The sequence below is a fragment of the Gymnoscopelus braueri genome, assembly GCF_963280865.1.
Source record: "Gymnoscopelus braueri genome assembly, chromosome: 17".
NCBI classification, from domain to species: domain Eukaryota; kingdom Metazoa; phylum Chordata; class Actinopteri; order Myctophiformes; family Myctophidae; genus Gymnoscopelus; species Gymnoscopelus braueri.
Genome location: NC_137617.1, coordinates 45,378,808 through 45,399,316, shown reverse-complemented (window position 1 = coordinate 45,399,316; position 20,509 = coordinate 45,378,808). Strand labels below are relative to the sequence as shown.

Genomic DNA, 20,509 nt, shown 5'->3' with positions numbered 1-20,509 from the left:
ATATATATATATATATATGTATGTATGTATGTATGTATGTATGTATATATGTATATATGTATATATGTATATATGTATATATGTATATATGTATGCTCGTATGCACACGTACATATAGGAGCTCTAGGAGGGGAGAGAGGGGCACCACTTACATAGACAGCTAACGCCACAGAGCTCCAGACCCTGATGCTAGACAGGAGGGTGTGGAGGGCAGCGATTCAGGAGTCCCGAGTTGGAGTCGCCTAGTCCACATTCTCGCATCGCCTGTAATTCAGTGAGGCTGTTTTTCTCGCTTTTCAGTATCGGAAAATTTTTCAAATGATGGCATAATACAAATTTTAGTTCTCAAACACGAGGAAAAAATCACACCCAGTGTGAGTAAGCGGTGCCTACTCTGTTTGATGACTGTGTGCTGTCATTCAGTTGGTACAAATCTATTTGATGTGTGGGCGCTGGCATTCAGACTGGTATTGAGGTGGTACTAAAAGAGTATTTGTCGACTTTTAAGTATTTTTACTCATTTTAACCATGTTTAAGTATGTTTACTCATTTGAAGTACTACTGAGTATTTTTACTCAATTTAAGTACTCTTAAGTATTGTTACTCAATGTATTTACTTGAAGGTATTTTTAATCACTTTATTAACTTTAAAGTATTTTTTACTTATTTTTACAACGTTTTAGTATTTTTACTGTTTTTATCAACTTTTAAGTTGCACTAAAACAAATAGCACTAAACTGGTTCTTTGGCTCATACTAATAACCTCTTTTGATGCTGTATAGCCCCTATCTTAAAGGTTCTATAGCATCTTTGCCATATGGTGCTGTGAAGAACCAACCAGTAGAGAACCTCTACAGCAGGGGTTCCCAAAGTCGGGGTCGCGACCCCACTTGGGGTCGCGGGAGACTGACGGTGGGGTCGCGAAATTATTTTCAACAGAATGGATGAAATACAACCTAAACTGATTACAAATAGTACATTTTACCAGTTTAATACATTTCAAATGCGCACCGAACGTGCACGTTTATGTGCATAAATCACCTCCAGGTTTAGGTGGGGTCGCGAGTCAATGGCCGCCTTATTTTGGGGTCGCGGGCTGAAAAGTTTGGGAACCCATGCTCTACAGAACCCAGAGCGGCTTATCAGGTTCTTTGTATAAATCAACCACCGCAAAGAACCTCTGAAGAACCGCTGAAGAACCAATACTTGTGGGTGTAGTGTGTGGGTCCCCCAAAATAAACTCCATTATGAAGCTAACACAACAAGCTGCAACAAGCTTGCATTCTTGGCTAGATATAATGTGAAAAATATGGTTTGTATCTCAATGGCACTCCCATGTCATATAAAGGCTGTCTAAAATAACAATAGTTTTTCAATTTATGTGGACTATCACTTTAATCTTTAACATTTAGGAAGGTAAGACAAAACAAATTTGCAATACAAGCAGACAGCCACCACATATTAACGAAAATGTATTACAACAAAATTACACATCCTGTTATGCCAGCCGCTGATTTTCTAGGATAGTGTAATATGTTTTTGTCGATATATCTACCGCAATCATATAGGCCCACATCTATACGATTATGTTAGTATGTACTTAATATTGGTGTTATTAGTACATACATGGTGGAGCAACTGCACCGAGGGCTCCATAGCTCAGATGCCTGTGCATGACAGCCTTTTAATTGGAATATGGTCAATTACTCCTGATTATCAGAAGAGGCACTACTCGTATAGCAACAATATAGATGCGTGCGTGCGTCTGCAAGGGACAATTGCAAGCATATTAAATGAACTAGTGCATTTTACTTCCCTTTCTCCCCCTCTACATTCATGACATAAGTGGTGTTGAAAAGATGTAATTGTGTTGAATAATACAAACATTTATATATAAGTTCAATACGTTGATCTAAAGTACAGTATAATGTATTTACAGGAATCCAAAGTATGTTTTCAATTATGCATTTTAGTTAAAACGACATGTATACGTATATTTTGAAATACATTTTGGATCATTCAATGTCATTGCTGCAGATAATGATGAAAACATGGAATGTATTCATTCTATATTAATCCACAGAGATAAAGAACCTGCGGCCGCTGGCAGAGCTTCTCGGGTCCACTGGTTCTGCTCTGTTCCAGGGGTTGTGTGAAGTGCTGAAGGACAGAGATGCTCTCCGGGATGTAGAAAACACTGTGAGTGACACAGAGACCTGACACATTTTTATTCAGCACCCGAAGACACTTATATGACTACAAGTCGTCTCCCCCCCCCCACCTTCACTGACATTTCAACTGCTTTTGTCGTTTCCCTTTTTCATCTTGCCTTACTCCCTTATCTGCAGTGGTGGAAAAAGTATTCAAACTTTTTTACTCAAGTAAAAGTATCAATACTGCAATGTAGAAATACACTGATACAAGATTAAAAGTACAAAAGTATTAGAATCAAAATGTACTTAAAGTACCAAAAGTAGAAAGTCCCATTTCAGTCCCAAGTTTTCAAATGTATAAAACGTACAAAAATCTTTTGAAAATAGCAGATCTAGCAGGTCTACGATGTGTCACATTGTGAGCTTGTATATCGGCTATTTTCAAATGGCCGAAATGTATATAGGGCTTAAGTAAGTAATGTATGTTTTGTAATAATAATCAAAAGGTACAAAGTAACTAGTATAACTAAAGTTTTCAAATAATTGTAGTGGAGTAAAAGTACAATATTTGCCTTTGAGATGTAATGTCGTAGATTGTAGTAAAAGTACTGAAAACTGGAAATACTCCAGGAAAGTAAAATACCTCAAAATTGTACTTTTACAAAAGTACAGTACTTGAGTAAAGGTACTTAGTTACTTTACACCACTGCTTATCTGTTTGTCTCTCCTCTACCCATCTGTCTGTCTTCTATTTGTTGTCTGTTTATCCTTCTGTCTCCATTATCTATTTGTCTCTCCACATGTCCATCTGCATTTCCATCCACATTATGTCTATCAATCTGTCTGTTGTTGTCACTGTCACCTGTCTCTCTTGTTAACAGGTCTATCTCTTTGTCTTTCTCTCAGTTGGATGAGTGGTGCTCAGGTGATGCACCAGGGGAGACTGAACAAGACGGCTCAGTCAGTCACAGCAACTCTGCAAGTGCCGTATTAGACCTGCTCAGACCCTACCTGCTCAATTCTGACCTAGGCCCCCTGACTGCTGTTCATATATTGGTCAGCGCCATGGAAGGTTAGGGTGCAAAAACTACATAAACAGGCAGATAAGACTCACACAGTTCTATCTTCTTATTCTATTTTATTCCTTATTTGGTTTTATCATTTTAGCAGGAGCTGAGATTGTGTGACAACTCACAGGTGTACGAAATGCCTCAAATCATGAACTCAGCGTTCCGATTGCCGTGACATTTTGCACGCACATCCCCACTCGGCCAAGGAAGAACTGCCACAGAATCCAGGGGAAAAAATATGTTGATTGTTTGACCTACAGTTCAGGAGTTATATGCCAAAACGTGAATCTGCCTTTTACAGCGCCACCATGAGGCTGATTTGAAGAAAAAAAAAGTTGGGTGGCATATCTTCCTTGTCCTATAGTGGGGATGTGCGTAGACACTGCGTTCATTATCTGAGGCATTTTGTACAAAACATCTAATCTAACATCTGTGTTTATTGTTGTAGCTTTACCTGATGAAGCACTGGACCTCCTGAGTGAGAGCATTCCTGATTTTCTGGAGGCCGTCAATGCCCTGGTCAGTCTAACATTGTCTGTCTGTCTGTCTGTCTGTCTGTCTGTCTGTCTGTCCTGCAGTGGTGGAAGAAGTACTCAGATATTTAAGTAAAAGTAGCAATACCACAATATAAATAAATAATAATAATAAAGTAATAAATATACGTAAAGTAATAACAGTAAAAGTACTAAAATGTTTGAAAATAGCAGATAAGCTATTTTCAAATAGCCTATGTATAGGCTTAAAGTGGTTAGTATGTTTTATAATATAACAATTTATATCTGCAAAGTAACTAGTAACTAAGTTTTCAAATTAGGCGAAAGGGCCTACTCTGTGTGGAGTTTGCATGTTCTCCCCGTGTCTCCTAGGGTAGTTAATACCCTCACAAAAACATGTAGTAATCCTGGTCGCTATAACGCCTCCCCCATGACAGCCGGGGCGCCTGATGGAGGGGAAGGGAACTGGTTGGAATAACGTGTTCCTTCCACGCGCTACGTCCAACCGGGGAAACTCCCCCCTGTCAGGTGACAAGAAGGTCAGTTGGCTCTCATGCATTGAAGGAAGCATGAGCTCGGCCCTGGCCTCCCTGGCTGTGGGGGATTGGTGTAGCGCTGGTGTAGGGCTGGTGTAGCGCCCAGGATCACTTAGGAAATTGGCACCGGGTGAAAAAAAAAATGGGTTACAAAAATCGCGGGATACAAATTTAAAGTTAAAAAAAAAAAGTTTTCAAATTATTGTAGTGGAGTAAAAGTATAATATTTTCCTCTGAGATGTTGTGGAGTAGAAGTAAAAGTTAAAATACCTCAAAATTGTACTTAAGTACAGTACTTGAGTAAATGTACTTAGTTACTTTACACCACTGATGTCCTGTTAAATTGTATTCCTAATCTGTGGAAGTTACTGATTGGTCTGTTTGTCTGTCTTTTTTCTTGGTTTTTGATTGATTGAATATTTTATTTGGCAAAAAATGTAAAACAGCACAATTACATTTAAAAATACTGTCTAAAAGGTCTGTTCAAAAAAGTCCTTGCGGTCTTGTTTCCATTGAGGTCTTTGGTATTCAATTCATAGTCATATATAGTAGCACCAAACAGAAAAATACAGTGGGGGGGGAAATAATAACACTATAGCCTATGTTCAAACAAAAAATGCAGACAAAAAATAAGACAAACAATGGGGGGTGGGGGAGTGAGAGTCAAAGCAAGGGGGGGGGGGGGGGTTGTCTGTCTAATGGTAAAATGGTACTACTTCCTCTTTTGGCCTCCTGAAAGGTGAATTTTCAGGGCTGTTTTGAATGATCCCAGCGAACTGCATTTTTTGAGGGATGGGGTTAGACTATTCCAAACCTGGGTGGCAGTGCTGTAGAAGGAGATGTTTGTTTTGTGGGTGGGTGGTACCAGATCGTTATTAACGCTCCCTCTAGCTTTGTGACTGTGGGTGTCTTCTACCCTGAGCCAGGTCTGGTCTGTTGTATCCATCCCACAGGTGGAGCGTGCCATTACGTCCTTCCAGAGACCTTCCGAGTACTGGCGCCTCCCCCCACTGGATGATAAGGCTTTCCAGTGGGCGCAACAGTTGCTCATCACATCCAATGTGACCGTCAAGACAGACAGACATGGACAGCTGTATACGCAGGATGAGGGGGAGGACCAGCTGCCACTGGTCCTGCATATCACAGTGCACGGACTGTCTTCTCTGTGCGGCGCTCGCATGGATGGGTTTTCAAGGGTCGAGGAAAAACTCGTGGTTTCCACTCGTGGAAGTGCAACCTGAGGACTACCAACTCTTGTGCGCAGATCCATCATAGACCCACCCCACTTTTTTCCCAATATCTGATATTGTCCAACTCCTAATTTCCGATGCCGATATCAACCGATACCGATATAGGGGGACATTAACCCATTAAGACCTGATGCCGATTCTACAAATGTCTTTTGAATCCCAACAGTATTCTGAAAAAACATATGTTTCTATATCAGTGGTTCTCAAACTTTTTCATGTCAAGGACCCCCAAAATTATATGTATTTGGCCGCCGACCCCCATCTCAAAATATATTGTTCCAGAGACCCACAGAAGCAAAGATTCAAGTAAAAAAAAAAAGTTTTTTTTTTTACCGGGTACGTTCCATTTTTTTTTTGTTACTTTATTTCGGTTAATTCAGTACAAAAAATGCACTCCATGAAGTGTAGATGTCAGAGGTTTTTTCTTTTTCTTTTTTCTTCATCCCAAAAGTCCGCTGTAACCAAATGGACTGTGTTTAATTAACTATACAATAATAAGCAGCGAGCACCGCAGTGGGCGGACCCACCCAGCCTGGGTCCCCCCACCTCGCGGCGGTCGCGAGTTGCTGGACTTGTGAGGTGCTGGACTGGCTTGTGTTTATCTGTTGTTTATCAGATGCTGTTATAAAGGAATTTGTTTTAAAAGGAAGAGACGCCGACGTCGTTTTTTCTATCCTGCTATTCCAGCCGGCAGATTGGTCGCACTGGGTGGGAGCCGGCTGGACAGCCTATGAACAAACACTATTTCTGAACGATTGAGACCTTTATAAAATACTCAGCTCAGGAACATAAAAGGAGACATATCACACATTGTTTTCTGCTGTGTTGCTTTTCGATGTGCACACTGTATAATTTTATAGAGGTATCTAAAGAGCACAAAGTACGTTTCTGAACGGCCAAAGTATCGCGAGACTGTCCACCATTTCCTGTCTGGCAGCCAAATCTTGCGATACCTCCGAGATACGATACCTGCCGCTGTTTAGATGCCTCAATAAACATTAGGTACTGTGCACATCGAAAAGCAAGTGAGTATAAAACAACCTGTGATATGTCTTCTTTCACATTCCTGAACCGATTATATAACAAAGGTTGCAATCGTTCAGAAATGATGTTTGTTCACCAGCTGGTCCAGCCGGCTCCATCCACTGCAATGTATTTCATCAACTTCCGGTGCGAGAGGGCGGACCGCACGACTTCTTCCTTTCAAAACCTTCCTTGGCTGTTATGGGGAAGCTGCCGTGAAGCCTAGTGGGTGTGGTGCGTGAAGAGCTGATTAATGATACATGGGGAGCATTTTGGGTGGATTGCTAGTACTACTGCACTGGGGTTGGTTGATTAAAGCCAAGGGTGGGGTCTGTGATAGACTATATAAAGGAGAACAGCTCAATTGAGTGGCGGCTGCCATGGGGAGAGGCTTGCATCTTACCTCTCTGTCAACCTGTTTTGTTTGAGTTTTGACTTGTTTTGTCTTGAGTTATGTAGTCACTTATGTAATCCAGGCCTAGCTGGATCAAAATAAACACCAGGAAAGCATCTGTTTAACCATCTTATACTTTTGGCTATTCAAAAATAGCAGATATACAATGCCGTGCTATGAGCTTGTAGATCTGATATTTTTGAAAAATCATGAGAGTGTGTGCAAATCTTTAAATATATATATTTTTAATGTGAACATTTTAACTCAAATATTTGCTTCTGGGGGATTCTACAAAATGTCTTCTAAATCCTAACAGTTCTTTTTTTTTTCTTTACTTATGTTGCTATAATAAGTGGTTCTCAAACATTTTTCATGTCAAGGACCCCCAAAATGATATGTATTTGTCCACGGACCCCCCATCTGGACCCCCAGAAGATAAGATTTGAGATCAAAATGTATATATATATATATCAAAGATTTGCACAAATATTTCACGATGTTTCAAAAATAGCAGATCTACAAGTTCATAGTGCGGCACTCGGTGCCGCGCTATGAGCTTGTAGATCTACTATTTTTGAATAGCCAAATAAATCTAAAAGGACACAGATGCGTTCCCGGTCTTAATGGGTTAAAGAGTAATATCTTATCATTCAAATGTGTATCTCTGTTGAGTTTTTAATGATTTAATTTAGTATTTTGTATTATATCATATAATAGAATACTGTATTTCTTTTTTTACTGTATATATGGTCAGATACTTAGATGTTTCATAATAACATTTGACCAAACTCAAGCTCAAGTGGAGTTAACCACTTAAACCCCATATGGGTAAACGGAGTCCCTCAGGGCTCAATACTAGCGTATGTTCTGTTTTCTGTTATTATTGGGAAAGCTTTTGCAGATCGACCAGCTCATGATCTGCCGTTTTCAGCGAAAGCTTTCTCCACAATACCGATGCTGGGTGGTTTTTAAAAGGTTTATGACCAGCGAATGTCGATAGGCCTATTGCCACGTGTCGGCTATTCGACTACGACACAGCAGCACAGCAGATTTCACCCACTGCTCAGAGATGTGTCATATTATGCAGAAGGAAGAGCCTGTTTCTTGTTGTATTTCGCCCAGGTGGCCGTGGTTATTCTATCCCTAACTGTAACCCTAACACTAACCATTGAATCCGGGAACGCATCTGTGTCATTTTAAGATTTATTTGGGTATTCAAAAATAGCAGATCTACAAGCTCATAGTCGCGCTATGTAGATCTGCTATTTTTGAAACTGTGTGCAAATCTTTGAATATATATATATACATTTTTTTAAACAAACGTGTCACTCAAATCTTTGCTTCTGGGGGGGCCCTGGAACAAAACATTTTGAGATGGGAGTCCACGGCCAAATACATGTTTTCTAAATCCTAACAGTATGTTGCTGTATCAGTGATGCTCCATCGTTTCCATGTCAAGGACCCCCAAAATGATATGTATTTGGCCGCAGACCCCCATCTCAAAATATGTCGTTCCAGGGACCCCCAGAAGCACAGATCGGAGTTAAAAAAAAATCTAAAAACATACACATATTCAAAGATTTGCACACATTTTCAAAAACGTTGCATAGTGTGGCACTTGGTGCCTATGAGCCATGAGCTTGTAGATCTGCTATTTTTGAATAGCCAAAGAAATCTTAAAACGACACAGATGCTTTCCCGGTCTTAATGGATGAACCTCACAGAAACTCTGCCTAAACCACGGCCACAAGCATGGGCGATTCCCTTGAAAAAGAGGTTCTTGCATAATATGCAGAAGTTCTCCGATGACATGCACTGCACTGCCATCGCTGGGTGTAATCAAGGGGGGGTTAGGGTTAGGAGTACAGGAAACCAAGTGTCGTCTATGACAGTGGTTCCCAAACCGGGAGTCGGGACCCCTGGGGGGGCCCCGAGATGATTTTGAGGGGTCTCCAGATGATTAGCTTAATGTGCAACATACATACAGTATAAGTGTATGCAGGGTATCTGCACATTTCTGAAGTGACTATTTAAGGATTTTTAAGATATTTTTAATACCTCTAACATGAAAAAATAAACTAATAATAAGACCATTTACTACATCAAAAGTGACCAACAAACTCTACTATAAGAAATGGTCAAACATTGGCTAAATTGTCAGATATTACCTAAGAAAGAGGCAACTATTGTGAAAATAGCCGATTGGCTATTCGGCTGTTTTTCACAACATTTATCTGTGGAACCAAGTCACACAAAATATAATACCTCAATTCCTACAATTACAAGTGCTTGTCAAGGTAGGGGTTTCCCAGTTCAAATATGATTAGTTTGGGGGGTTGTGACCTGAAAAGTTTGGTAAACACATCAGATTACAGTAAATGATGGATGTACAGTTTGCTGTACAGTCATCCAGCAATGGACTGTTCACTGTCTCTAGTGTCTGTCAAACTGTACTGCAGCATCAGCTCTCACTCCAACACACTCAGAATTATGTTTATCACAGGATTGGTGATATTGCCAATTTGTATGGCTATGTAGTTTGTCTGGCCGTCCGTAGGTCACAATGTCCAGTTATAGAACAGAAGGGATTGCTATGAAAACCACTGGGCTGAGCACATTCATGTACTCTGAGTAATGTATCCTCACCATTTGAGCGAACCCCTGACCTTGACTCTGACGCCACCCTCTGGCCAAAGTGTCAACTTCACACACAAGATATCTCACAGTTTACATTGATGTAGTCGAACAATGTTTCCATCATACACTAAAATGTATGATTCAAACCGGATACCCCCCCCACACACACACACACTTCTATTTCGTCTACTAGAACTTCAGCCCGCCATGTGGCCTTTGGTACGGATTGGAACAGAACGGAGCACCTGTGGCAATGTTCTCTTTGTAAATGTCTTGCTGTCTGTTGTCTTGTGTTCCAGTGAGCGGTGAAACGCCACCTGAGACGGGACATGTGTACAGCTGGTCACCTGACAAGAAGAAGGTCTCTGATTGGCTGGAGAAGAAACATCACGGGGCATCCTATTCAGCATATGAGAGCATGAGTGGAGTTCCTACCCAGACAGAGGCTGACACGATGAGTGTGAGAGATGTTGCTTCATAGATAAACTGATTGATTAACTTTAGTTTAGGGAAATATTTGCACTTTTGTCTTAGTGCAGATGCGTAGGTTGAGTACAATACGTTAACTGTTAAATGTTAATAATAACAACTCTAAATGTACTTAGTCATATGTAATTAATTACTGTGTAATTAGTTAAGTACTGTATGTCTCCTAGAATCTGTCCCTAGACAAGAGAAGAGAGGGGATGACGTTATAGAAAAACAGCATAAAATACAGCAAAAAATAATCATATAATGAAATGAGTCTCCAAAAACCTAACCTAACCTAAAATACAATTAATGTCGTAAAAATCACATCCAACATCACATTGATGTTTAAAGGCATAGTTCACCCCCAAATTTTTTTTTTCTATCGATTAGTCACCCCATGGAGACTTGAATTCATGGCTATTTTTTAGTTTTTGTTGCTTTCCTAAGCCAATAATTTGATGACCAGCGGACCTGTAGGCAGCGGTTCCGGTAGGAGACACAAAGGAGACTCTTTGTGTCTCCTACCGGAACCGCTGCCGGTCATCAAATTATTGGCTTAGGAATGAGACACAAAAAAGACAAGGTCTGTAAAGTGAAAACCATTCAGTCTTTTTGATAAGTCAACTGCTGTTGTTTTTTTTTAACAACTATCTCTGTTCAATGTTTCTTCATGTAATTTCTCCACCAAACATGGTCATTTTCAGAACACTGATTTACTTTATGTTCATTCATGTAATTTGTGCCTGGCACCCACTGCACCCTGTGTATGTCCATAAAAGACCAATCCGATATCTGTCCTTGGATAATGGACATCTTAAATGAGTTACTGTAAGTGATTTGCCAGTAATCAATAATCAATAGAATAATTGAACTGGGTTTTGTAGATTAAATCACTTAAAATAAGCTGTTACTTTCTGAAGGTTAATTTCTCAGACTGGCTGAATCTTGCCGAAAGTTGGTGTTTTATGATTTCTCCTCATCATTCTTAGGATTCGTCTAATAGCTCATCAGAGGAAGAGGAGGAGGAAGAGGAGGAGGAGTATTCTGGTGAGGGACATGGATCATATCTCTTTTACACCAATGCATTGACTTTTGTCAGCCAGCAGGTGTCGCGGCAACAACATGAGAGCAAAATGCTTGATAGACTTTTTGCCTTTTGTAGTCAAATGTATTTACATCAACATGTTTATATAGTTATATCAATGTATATTAATAATACTAACAATACCAGCTAATGTCCCTGCCTGGTTGACATAATCCTTTTAGGCTGCTTTACATTATGTTCTTTATGGTAGTTAATAGCCCCATTTGGAACCTCACTCTAGGTAGTTAATAGCAATCATATCTTTGCTTTCTTGAATTTAGAGGGGAGGGATATATTCTACCATTTCTTAATTCATTTTCAGTAATCCCATCAGTGTGTTTTTGTGACGACGTCGTATCGACGTTTTGGACGTCTTTTTGATGGTTACAGAGGAGTGTCTCTCAACATTTTTCGTGCCAAGGACCCCCAAATTGCCATCGTATTTGGCCACGGACCCCCACCTGAAAATAAGTTGTGCCAGAGACCCCCAGAAGCAAAGATATGAGTTCAAAATGGTCGCCCAGTTAATAAAGCGTCGCCAATCAATGCGACGCTTTATTAACTGGGGACCCCCTGGTACCCCCCCAGGAACTCCACTTTGAGAACCAGTGTTTTACACTGTCAGCCTCCAAGCTGCCTCTGATCCACTAACTGTCCACTGTCTTTATTCTCTACAGAAGACATGAAGAACATGATGAAGATGCTGGGGATTCAACATGGAGAGGAAGGTAAATAATGCAACTCTCCTTAATCAATTATGCAACTAGAAACGTGTCTCCTCAGAGCACAGGTCTCCTGAATTCAGAGAACCGGCAGGGGCGGGCAGTGACACTCATGTATCCGAATAAAGCAACCTATTTTCAGGGCATGGCCCTTTCAAACGTCCCCTTGCGTCACGTTGCTCTGTGGTGGTGGTGGTGGAACGAATTGCTGATTGGCCGAAGGGGTTGTCAGTCAATAGTACTACTCCCGCCCAGCCCCCGCCCACAGACAAATAGCCAAATAGGAGTTCATGCCAGACTCATTCCTGAAATGAAATGGAAATGAGATTTCCGGAGGGGAGGGGGGGGGGGGGGGGGGTGGTCTACTAGGCTAACACACAACTACTGTGAATGTCTTCTCTTTAACCCGTTGAAACCGGGAAAGCATCTGCATGTGTACTCACTTTAACCATTATTTTATACTTTGGCTATTTAAAGATAGCAGATATAGCACATCACTTTGTGCTGCGTTATGAGCTTGTAGATCTGCTATTGTTTTTTTATCTTGAAAATGTGTGCAAATCTTTGAATAAATATATACAGTTTTAAAAAAAAGTTTTAAAAAAAATCGTTGGGGGGCCAAATACCTATAATTTTGGCATTTTTACATGAAAAAGTTTTGAGCACCATTGATATAGCAACATTCATATTTCAGAAAACTGTTAATGGGTTAATGTCTTCCTATCCACAAGTTTCCTAGGGCATGGTGGGCATCACTTCCTGTCGATTTGATCCCTGATACCTGATCAAATCGACAGGAAGTGATGCCCACCGTGCCCTAGGAAAACTTGTGGATAGAGCTGAAGAATCCTGATATGGATGATTCTGATAATGTTAGATGAGAAATGAATGAATGAAGGAACGAATCTACGAATCCTTGAAAATAAGGGTGGGACGATATATCTCCCGCGATAAATAATCGATATACTGCCGAAAAATATCGATATCGATTTTTTTTTTAAAGTTTGTGATACGTTGTTTTTCCTACTCTGTATTTGTGTAATGATGATTTTGAACTGTTTGGTGCTATTTTATGTGTTTATGAATTGAATACAAAGACTATCGTGATATATCGTTGGTGAATTTTCATGCAATATATCGTGATATCGCAATATATCGATATTTTCAGATATCGTTGGTGAAATTTCTTGCAATATATATCGAATATCGTGATATTGCAATATATCGAACATCGTCGAATATCGTGATATATATTGTTATCGTGGGCCTAATATCGTGATATATATCGTATTGTGAGGTACCCATATCGTCCCACCCCTAGAAAATACGTGTAACTATTGTTATTTTTTTTTGTCATCCCAGATGAGGTTTACTTAAGATCTTGCTGTGAGAAATGCCAACATGTCCAGCAGGTTAGTTTGTTCAAAGCAGCTACTCTTCTACATATACGTACTGTATGATGACTGTTGTTGATCCTAAATGATCACCTGTGTGTGTGTGTGTTTGCTTGGTAGAGCTACGGCAAGAAGATCATTCCTGAAAAGCTCTCCAGAGGACGCTTGCAGTGAGTCTGGACATCACTTTGACATCATCTGACCACCTAGTTTAATTATATTCTTCTTATTCCTTATAAGGCTTTGATTTTTGGCGTGTGTGTGTGCGCGCGAATTCTTTAGGGCTCAGCTGGAGGGAGAGGGGACATATGAGTGTGAGTTAACAGGCTTGATATTTGAGGCGTCTGAGCAAGTTCTGGTGGGTTATTCCATCCTATCCTGGTCCAAGTTCAACAACTTCGTCCAGAACCCTTGGATGATCGCTGGTCCCATATTCAACGTACACACAGTCAACAAGGATGCATCTGCCCTCAAGTCCATCCAGCTCCCCCACTCCCTGTGCCTGACTGGTGAGAGTATAATGCTGGCTCTGACATATTTATTATTGACTCTACAACGAAAATCTTCTAATGTCTAATATTATTGTAAAGTAGAGTCACTGCGTAATTATTGTGTAAAGTAACTAAGTACATGTATTCAAGTACTGTACATAAGTACAATTTTTAGGTATCTTTTACTTGACTGGAGTATTTCCAATTGTCTGTTCTTTTACTTCTACTCCGCTACTTCTCAGAGGAAAATATTGTACTTTTACTCTACTACAATTATTTGAACATTTGAGTTACTAGTTACTTCAAAACATACATGAACCACTTCAGCCCTATGTATACATTTCGGCCATTTGAAAATAGCCGATTTCGAGCTCACAATGCGTCTTGATGCAACGCATTGTGAGCTTGTAGATCTGCTATTTTCTAAAGATTCGATTTTTTTTTTTTTGAAAACTTATATTCTGCATAATGAGTGCTTTCTACTTTTGGTACTTTAATTTTTGACACCAATACTTTTGTACTTTAACTCAAGTAAATTTTGAATTCCGGACTTTTACTTGTAACAGAGTAGTTCTGTATTGCAGTATTGATGTACTTTTTCCACCACTGGAACCCAGATAACAGTATCCTACAGTGATATTTCTGTTACACTATTGTCTGTCTTCAGCCTTTCTGTCTTGTTGTCTCTTATAAAAGTGTCCCTCCATCCTTCCTCCTCATTGTCTTCACCTGCAGGCCAGGGAGAAGAGAAGGTATTGGGTGTCCTACGCGTCACAGGCAAGAATCCCCTCATTGAGAGGGTACAGTACTCCGGTAGTCATCTGAAGTGGCCGGTGTCCTCCTCCCTGTCACCCATGGGTGCCATCGCCCGGGACGCACAGCAGGTGGAAAACCACGGAGCCGTGATGGTCTACGAGAATCTGGGGAGTAGTATGGACAACCACTGTTTCCGCATCTTCCTCGCCAGCTGCAACTCATCACATATTCAAGTGAGGAGGCCACAAAGATGGAGACAATGTTTTTTTTGTATCATGATCGCAATCGTGTGAAACATTATCTCAATATATTTTAACGTTTAAAATAATAACATTTTAGAGCAGTGGTTCTCAACTAGTGGTCCGGGGACCACCAGTGGTTCTTGAAGTGATCCCAGGTGGTCCCTAGCTAAATGATGGAGAGTTGGTAACCAAAGAAAATTAACCCTTTATAGATCTTTAACTCTTGAGAGTGTAAAATGAAACCAAATGGACCCTTACGGGTCCATTTGGTTTAATTTTACACTCTCAAGAGTTAAATTATTGTTAAACATCTGCATTACTTAATTAAATAATTGTTATTTTGATCAAAGATTGCCTGTTTGATGGTACCAACATCAATACAGCATGGATGGAATTGTGGACAAAATCTTATCTAACAAAACAAAAAACAACAAAATATTCTATAATATAAGTTTTGGGTCTGAGAGTCTGTGGTTCCGTGGCTCAAATGCCCCAAAAATAATAGACTTTGATATGAAAAAGGTTGAAAACCACCGTTTTAGAACTCTATAAGGATAGACTGCAAAGGAGCTCCCTGAAAAGTGAAAAGAGGATGTTGTTCAGCATAATGCATGCTTTCCTGCCTATATGGTGCGAAGTCACGGTACTTGTACTGTACCTCTATTGCATAATGAGGGTTATCTGTCCACACAGTCAGTTTAACTTTGGTTTTTGACTCTTCAGACATCCTCTTCAGACTCCTCTTTGGTAGCAATCTGTCTAGTAACTAGACAGATTGCTACCAAAGAGGAGTCATGTCTGTGGTTGTTAGTTCAACTAGACTCTAGTTGAACTAACAACCACAGGCAGTGTCTTGACTATTGTATCAACACCACATCCAGTCCAAATAAATGTATCTGCGGAAATTTAGAGAAATATTAAATAAAATAGATTAAGAATGCCTCAATATGGGCGCTCGGGTGGCGCAGTGGTAAAGTGTCTGGCCACCACCACAGAGGTTGTGGGTTCGAATCCACCGTGGTGCATCCGGCTTTATCGAGCGTCTATGTCAGCGCTACTCAACCCGCGGGCCGCATGCGGACCCAACGCAGCGTCTCTGCGGCCCCTCATGGTCAAACCAAAAAAAAACCCCAAAAAGCACAGGATAAAGATATACATTTCCGTTCAAATATATGGGTTGCTTTTTCAAAAACAAACAGACAGACATATACAGGTGCGTAAATTGTTACAGGTATAATGCATAGTTGTCTCCGCCAGGCCGAAGGCATGGCGAGAGAGTATGTTTTACCCCCTGTCCGTCCGTCTGTGTGTCCGTGTGTGTGTCCGTGTGTGTGTGTGTCCGTCTGTCACCAGCTAATCTCCGGCACCGTTGGCCCGGTCGCTCCGAAACTCTGCACACACACTCCCTGGATGCCAATTCAGAACCTCTGCCCCAAATCTTTCACATGGGCCTGTTATAGCGCCACCAGGAGTGCGTCGCATTGAGAGCTTGTAGTTCTCCTATTTTCAAATTTCCAAAATATATATGGGGCTGAAGTGGTCAATGTATGTTTTGTATTAATAATCTAAATCTATAAAGTAACTAGTAACTAAGGTTGTCAAATAATTGTAGTGGAGTAAAAGTATAATGTTTGCCTCTGAGATGTAGTGGAGTAGAAGTAAAAGTACTGAACATTGGAAATACTCTAAAGTAAAGACACCTCAAAATGACAGAAGAAGTGACTGTTTTGTTTTGTTTGTTTTTCACTCCCTACCTACTCCCCTGCCTCTTCCCTCCCCTCTCTCTCTCCTTGTGTGTGTGTGTGTGTGTGTGTGTGTGTGTGTGTGTGTGTGTGTGTGTGTGTGTGTGTGTGTGTGTGTGTGTGTGTGTGTGTGTGTGTGTGTGTGTGTGTGTGTGTGTGTGTGTGTGTGTGTGTGTGTGTGTGTGTGTGTGTGTGTGTGTGTGTGTGTGTGTGTGGCAGGACATCAAGAGGACGTTGAAGAAGGGACGTTTCTGTACGGTTGACATCGACTCCTTCTGTCTGCTGGTAGAGCAGAAGTACCATCTGATGAGTGAGCCGAGTGGGGAAATTGATCCCGTGGTGCGTTTGTGTGTATATTAGTCATGTAACGATTCACTCAACTCACCATATGTTTCCAATCACGATACCATGTTCACAATATGATTTTTCACGATTTTTTTAAACACATTTATTTTCCAGACAAATGACTGAGTTTTTTAAATAATTTCTCTTCCACAAATCCAGTATTTTTTTTACAATACTGTGTTTTCTCTTGTTTTCAATACAGTAGCAAATGACTTAAAACTATTCTTTTAATCAATTCTCTTACAAAGATCCTGTATTTTCCTGTACTATTTTTTTTTTACGCGCCCTCTGCTGTTTGCATCGCGATACATTCTTTATTAAATCCATTTACATTGTCACCAGTTTACATGCCTAGTAGATATAGGTGTAGTTATGAACATGTTTTATGTATTCATCATGCATGTGTGTAAGTTAATTGTTAATGTTTTGTGTGTCTGTGTAGTACTTGCCATTCACCCTGGAATCAACGGAGTTCAGAGGTTTCTTTGAAGCATACTATGAGCAGCCACCTCCATTCAAACTGAGCCTTACAATGCATGGTTCTGATGTTACTGTATGGACTGCAACCATTCGAGAAGGTACCTACCATATGTACACAGTCACCTGTATGCAGTGGTGGAAAAAGTACTACATTTTTTACTTAAAGGGTAAGACCACTTTGGTAGAGGTTTGGGTTGTGTAGTTACCTTGCCATGATGTAACCCCAAAGGTGGGCAAGAAATAAAAAATAATTGCTCCATTGATTAGAAATTGATAATTCAAAATATGCTCCTCATTGACTTACATTGTACGGTAAAACAGCTCTCAAAGTCACTCTTTTAGCACATAAATGAACCCAAACATAGCTGATTCAGGCAATATAGAGCATCACCAAACCCAGTACTGTTTTTTTTTTTTTATAAAAATGTCAACTTCCTGTTGATTTTACTATTTGAAGATCTGGATCCGGATCCGCGGATCCGGTCCAGGTTTTCTACTTATTAAAAATGGCAAAATCAACAGGCAGTTGACATTTTTATTTAAAAAAAAAACAGTACTGGGTTTGGTGATGTTCTATATTGTCTGAATCAACTTTGTTTGCGTTCGTTTATGTGCTAAAAGAGTGACTTTGAGAGCTGTTTTACCGTACAATGTAAGTCAATGAGGAGCATATTTTGAATTATCAATTTCTAATCAATGGAGCAATTATTTTTTATTTCTTGCCCACCTTTGGAGTTACATCATGGCAAGGTAACTACACAGCCCAAACCTCTACCAAAGTGGTATTGCCCTTTAAGTAAAAGTATCAATACTTTTACTACACTATACAGTGTAGTAAAAAAAAAAAAGTAAAAGTCTGGTAATCAAAATTTACTTGAGTAAAAGTATTGGCATCAAAATATACTTTGTACCAAAAGTAAAAGTACTCATTGTGCAGAATGTATTTTGATGCCAAGTTCAAAATGTATTAAAAAATCTTTTGAAAATAGCAGATCTACAAGCTCACAATGTGTCGCAGCTATTTTCAAATGGCCGAAATGTAAATAGGGCTGAAGTGGTTAATGTATGTTTTGTGATAATAATCTAAATCAGCAAAGTAACTAGTAACTAAAGTTGTCAAATAATTGTAGTGGAGTAGCTAAAAGTATAATATTTGCCTCTGAGATGTAGTGGAGTAGAAGTAAAAGTAGTGGAAATGGGAAATACTCCATTAAAGTAAAAAACCCTCAAAAGTGTACTTAAGTACAGTACTTGAGTAAATGTACTTAGTTACTTTACACCACTGCCTGTGTGTGTGTGTACACAGTCACCTCTCTACTTGAATGTTTGTGTGTTTATTGGTGCTTTATCTTAATGTGTGTAACTTTGCAGTGCATTTCTAAATGTTGAGGCCTATATATATATATATATCTTTTGTTCTCGTGTCAGGTGACTTGCTGGGCAGCACAGAGAACATGGGCAGCAAACTACAACTACTACTCGGTCATCTTCAGCCGGGCTCGGGCGAGTGACAGTGACTGCTAAGTGACTAACGGACTATACACACCCCAAACCAGGTGTTTTTTTAATCAACATCACAACTTCCCTCTCAGATAACTGAACAGGTTCCATGTTCCAGTGTGATTCAGGACTAGCAGAACGTGACCAGAACCGTGTAGAGCTTTCACTCAACAAGGTGACAAATCAAGTGACACAGACACAAAGGTTTCTAACCCGGGAACGCATCTGTGCATTTTTAGATTTTTTTGGGCTATTCAAAAATAGCAGATAAACAAGCTCATAGCGTGGCACCGATTGCCGCGCTATGAGCTTGTAGATCTGCTATTTAATAGCAGATAAACAAGCTCATAGCGTGGCACCGAGTGCCGCGCTATGAGCTTGTAGATCTGCTATTTTTGAAAAATCGTGAAAATGTGTGCAAATCTTAGAATATATATATATTTAAAGCAGACATTTGTAACTCAAATCTTTGCTTCTGGGGGGATTCTACAAATGTCTTCTAAATGTCTGTTGCTATAATATTTCTCAAACTTTTTCACGTCAAGGACCACCAAGAGTGATGTGTATTTGGCCGTGGACCCCCATCTCAAAATATTTTGTTCCAGGGACCCCCCAGAAGCAAAGATTTGAGTTACAAGTGTTACAAATGATTTGCACACATTTTCACGATTTTTCTAAAAATAGCAGATCTACAAGCTCATAGAGCGGCACTCTGTGCTGTCATTGTCGTGCTGTGTGGGTCCTACATGGTTTAAGAAAATGTGCCTTGGTGCCTGACAAAATTGGAGGAAAAAAGAAAAAAAGCCATGTTGGTTTCACGATAGTAAACAAAAGATGTGTCATGACATAAAACGTAACATTCCAGCCAACCTTGATCTGCTAGAGTTTGCCTATCGATTACATGTCAATTTTTATGTCAAGTCACACCTTAAATCAGTGGTTCTCAATCTTTTTCGTGCCGCGGACCCCAAATTGATATGTATTTGGCCACGGACCCCCATCTGAAAATATTTTGTCTGAGGGACCCCAAGAAGAGAAGATTCGGGGTTAAACATTCAACAATTCAAATTCAAAAAGTTTTAGATATTTTTCAAGTATTTTCAAAAATAGCAGATGTACAAGCTCGCAGTGCGGCGCGATAAAATGATTGCGATGCTATATGTTAAATGCTTTTGCTGGCGACCCCCTGGAACCTTCCAAGGACCCCTGGGGGTCCCCGGACCCTACTTTGGGTTAGAATAATGAACAGCACTTGAACAGAACTTGCACTGGATTTATTACATTGTGGGATCAGATTTTATTTTATTTTTTAATTAAATATTTGTATGTGATTTTATAATTTTCTTTGTTTTTATATAGAAGGTCTGAAAGGCCTGGGGCACGTGTGTTTGAAGTGTTTGACTAATAAATTGAAACTTGTACATTGGTTCCTTGGTCTTTTCAGCATGTTATGTTAACCCATTAAGACCTGAGGCCCATTCTACAAATGTCTTCTAAATCCTAACAGTTTTCTGAGAAAAACACATGTTTCTATACGTATCAGTGGTGCTCAAACCTTTTCATGTCAAGGCCACGGACCGCTCACCCCCCCATCTCAAAATATTTTGTTCCAAAGACCCCCAGAAGCAAAGATTTGAGTAAAAACAGAAATCTTTAAAAATAAATATATATATTTATTCAAAGATTTGCACACATTTTCACGATCTTTCAAAAATAGCAGATATC

General features: G+C 39.9%; 2 protein-coding genes across 4 annotated transcripts in view; both read left to right on the top strand.

Annotated features, from left to right (window-relative positions):
* Nucleotides 1-5,649, top strand: part of LOC308104778 (gasdermin-E-like) — a 33,722-nt gene extending 28,073 nt beyond the window's left edge. Inside the window, exons 9-12 of the mRNA XM_080455303.1 lie at nucleotides 2,084-2,199; nucleotides 3,060-3,225; nucleotides 3,672-3,742; nucleotides 5,207-5,649. Of these exons, the coding sequence (XP_080311429.1) occupies nucleotides 2,084-2,199; nucleotides 3,060-3,225; nucleotides 3,672-3,742; nucleotides 5,207-5,494 (641 nt within the window). The 3' untranslated portion in view covers nucleotides 5,495-5,649. The remainder of the gene's footprint in view (nucleotides 1-2,083; nucleotides 2,200-3,059; nucleotides 3,226-3,671; nucleotides 3,743-5,206) is intronic.
* Nucleotides 5,650-6,297: 648 nt separating this feature from the next.
* Nucleotides 6,298-20,509, top strand: part of LOC308104779 (caspase recruitment domain-containing protein 8-like) — a 34,836-nt gene continuing 20,624 nt past the window's right edge. For 2 of the 3 annotated variants that reach the window (XM_080455305.1, XM_080455304.1), the window contains exons 1-4: nucleotides 6,298-10,017; nucleotides 11,018-11,075; nucleotides 11,790-11,840; nucleotides 13,197-13,246. In XM_080455305.1, the coding sequence (XP_080311431.1) occupies nucleotides 9,826-10,017; nucleotides 11,018-11,075; nucleotides 11,790-11,840; nucleotides 13,197-13,246 (351 nt within the window). In that variant the 5' untranslated portion in view covers nucleotides 6,298-9,825. Of the gene's footprint in view, nucleotides 10,018-11,017; nucleotides 11,076-11,789; nucleotides 11,841-13,196; nucleotides 13,247-13,348; nucleotides 13,399-13,510; nucleotides 13,738-14,454; nucleotides 14,709-16,678; nucleotides 16,799-17,246; nucleotides 17,383-18,712; nucleotides 20,211-20,509 lie in introns of those variants that run through there. The other variant, XM_080455306.1, reaches the window with a different exon arrangement.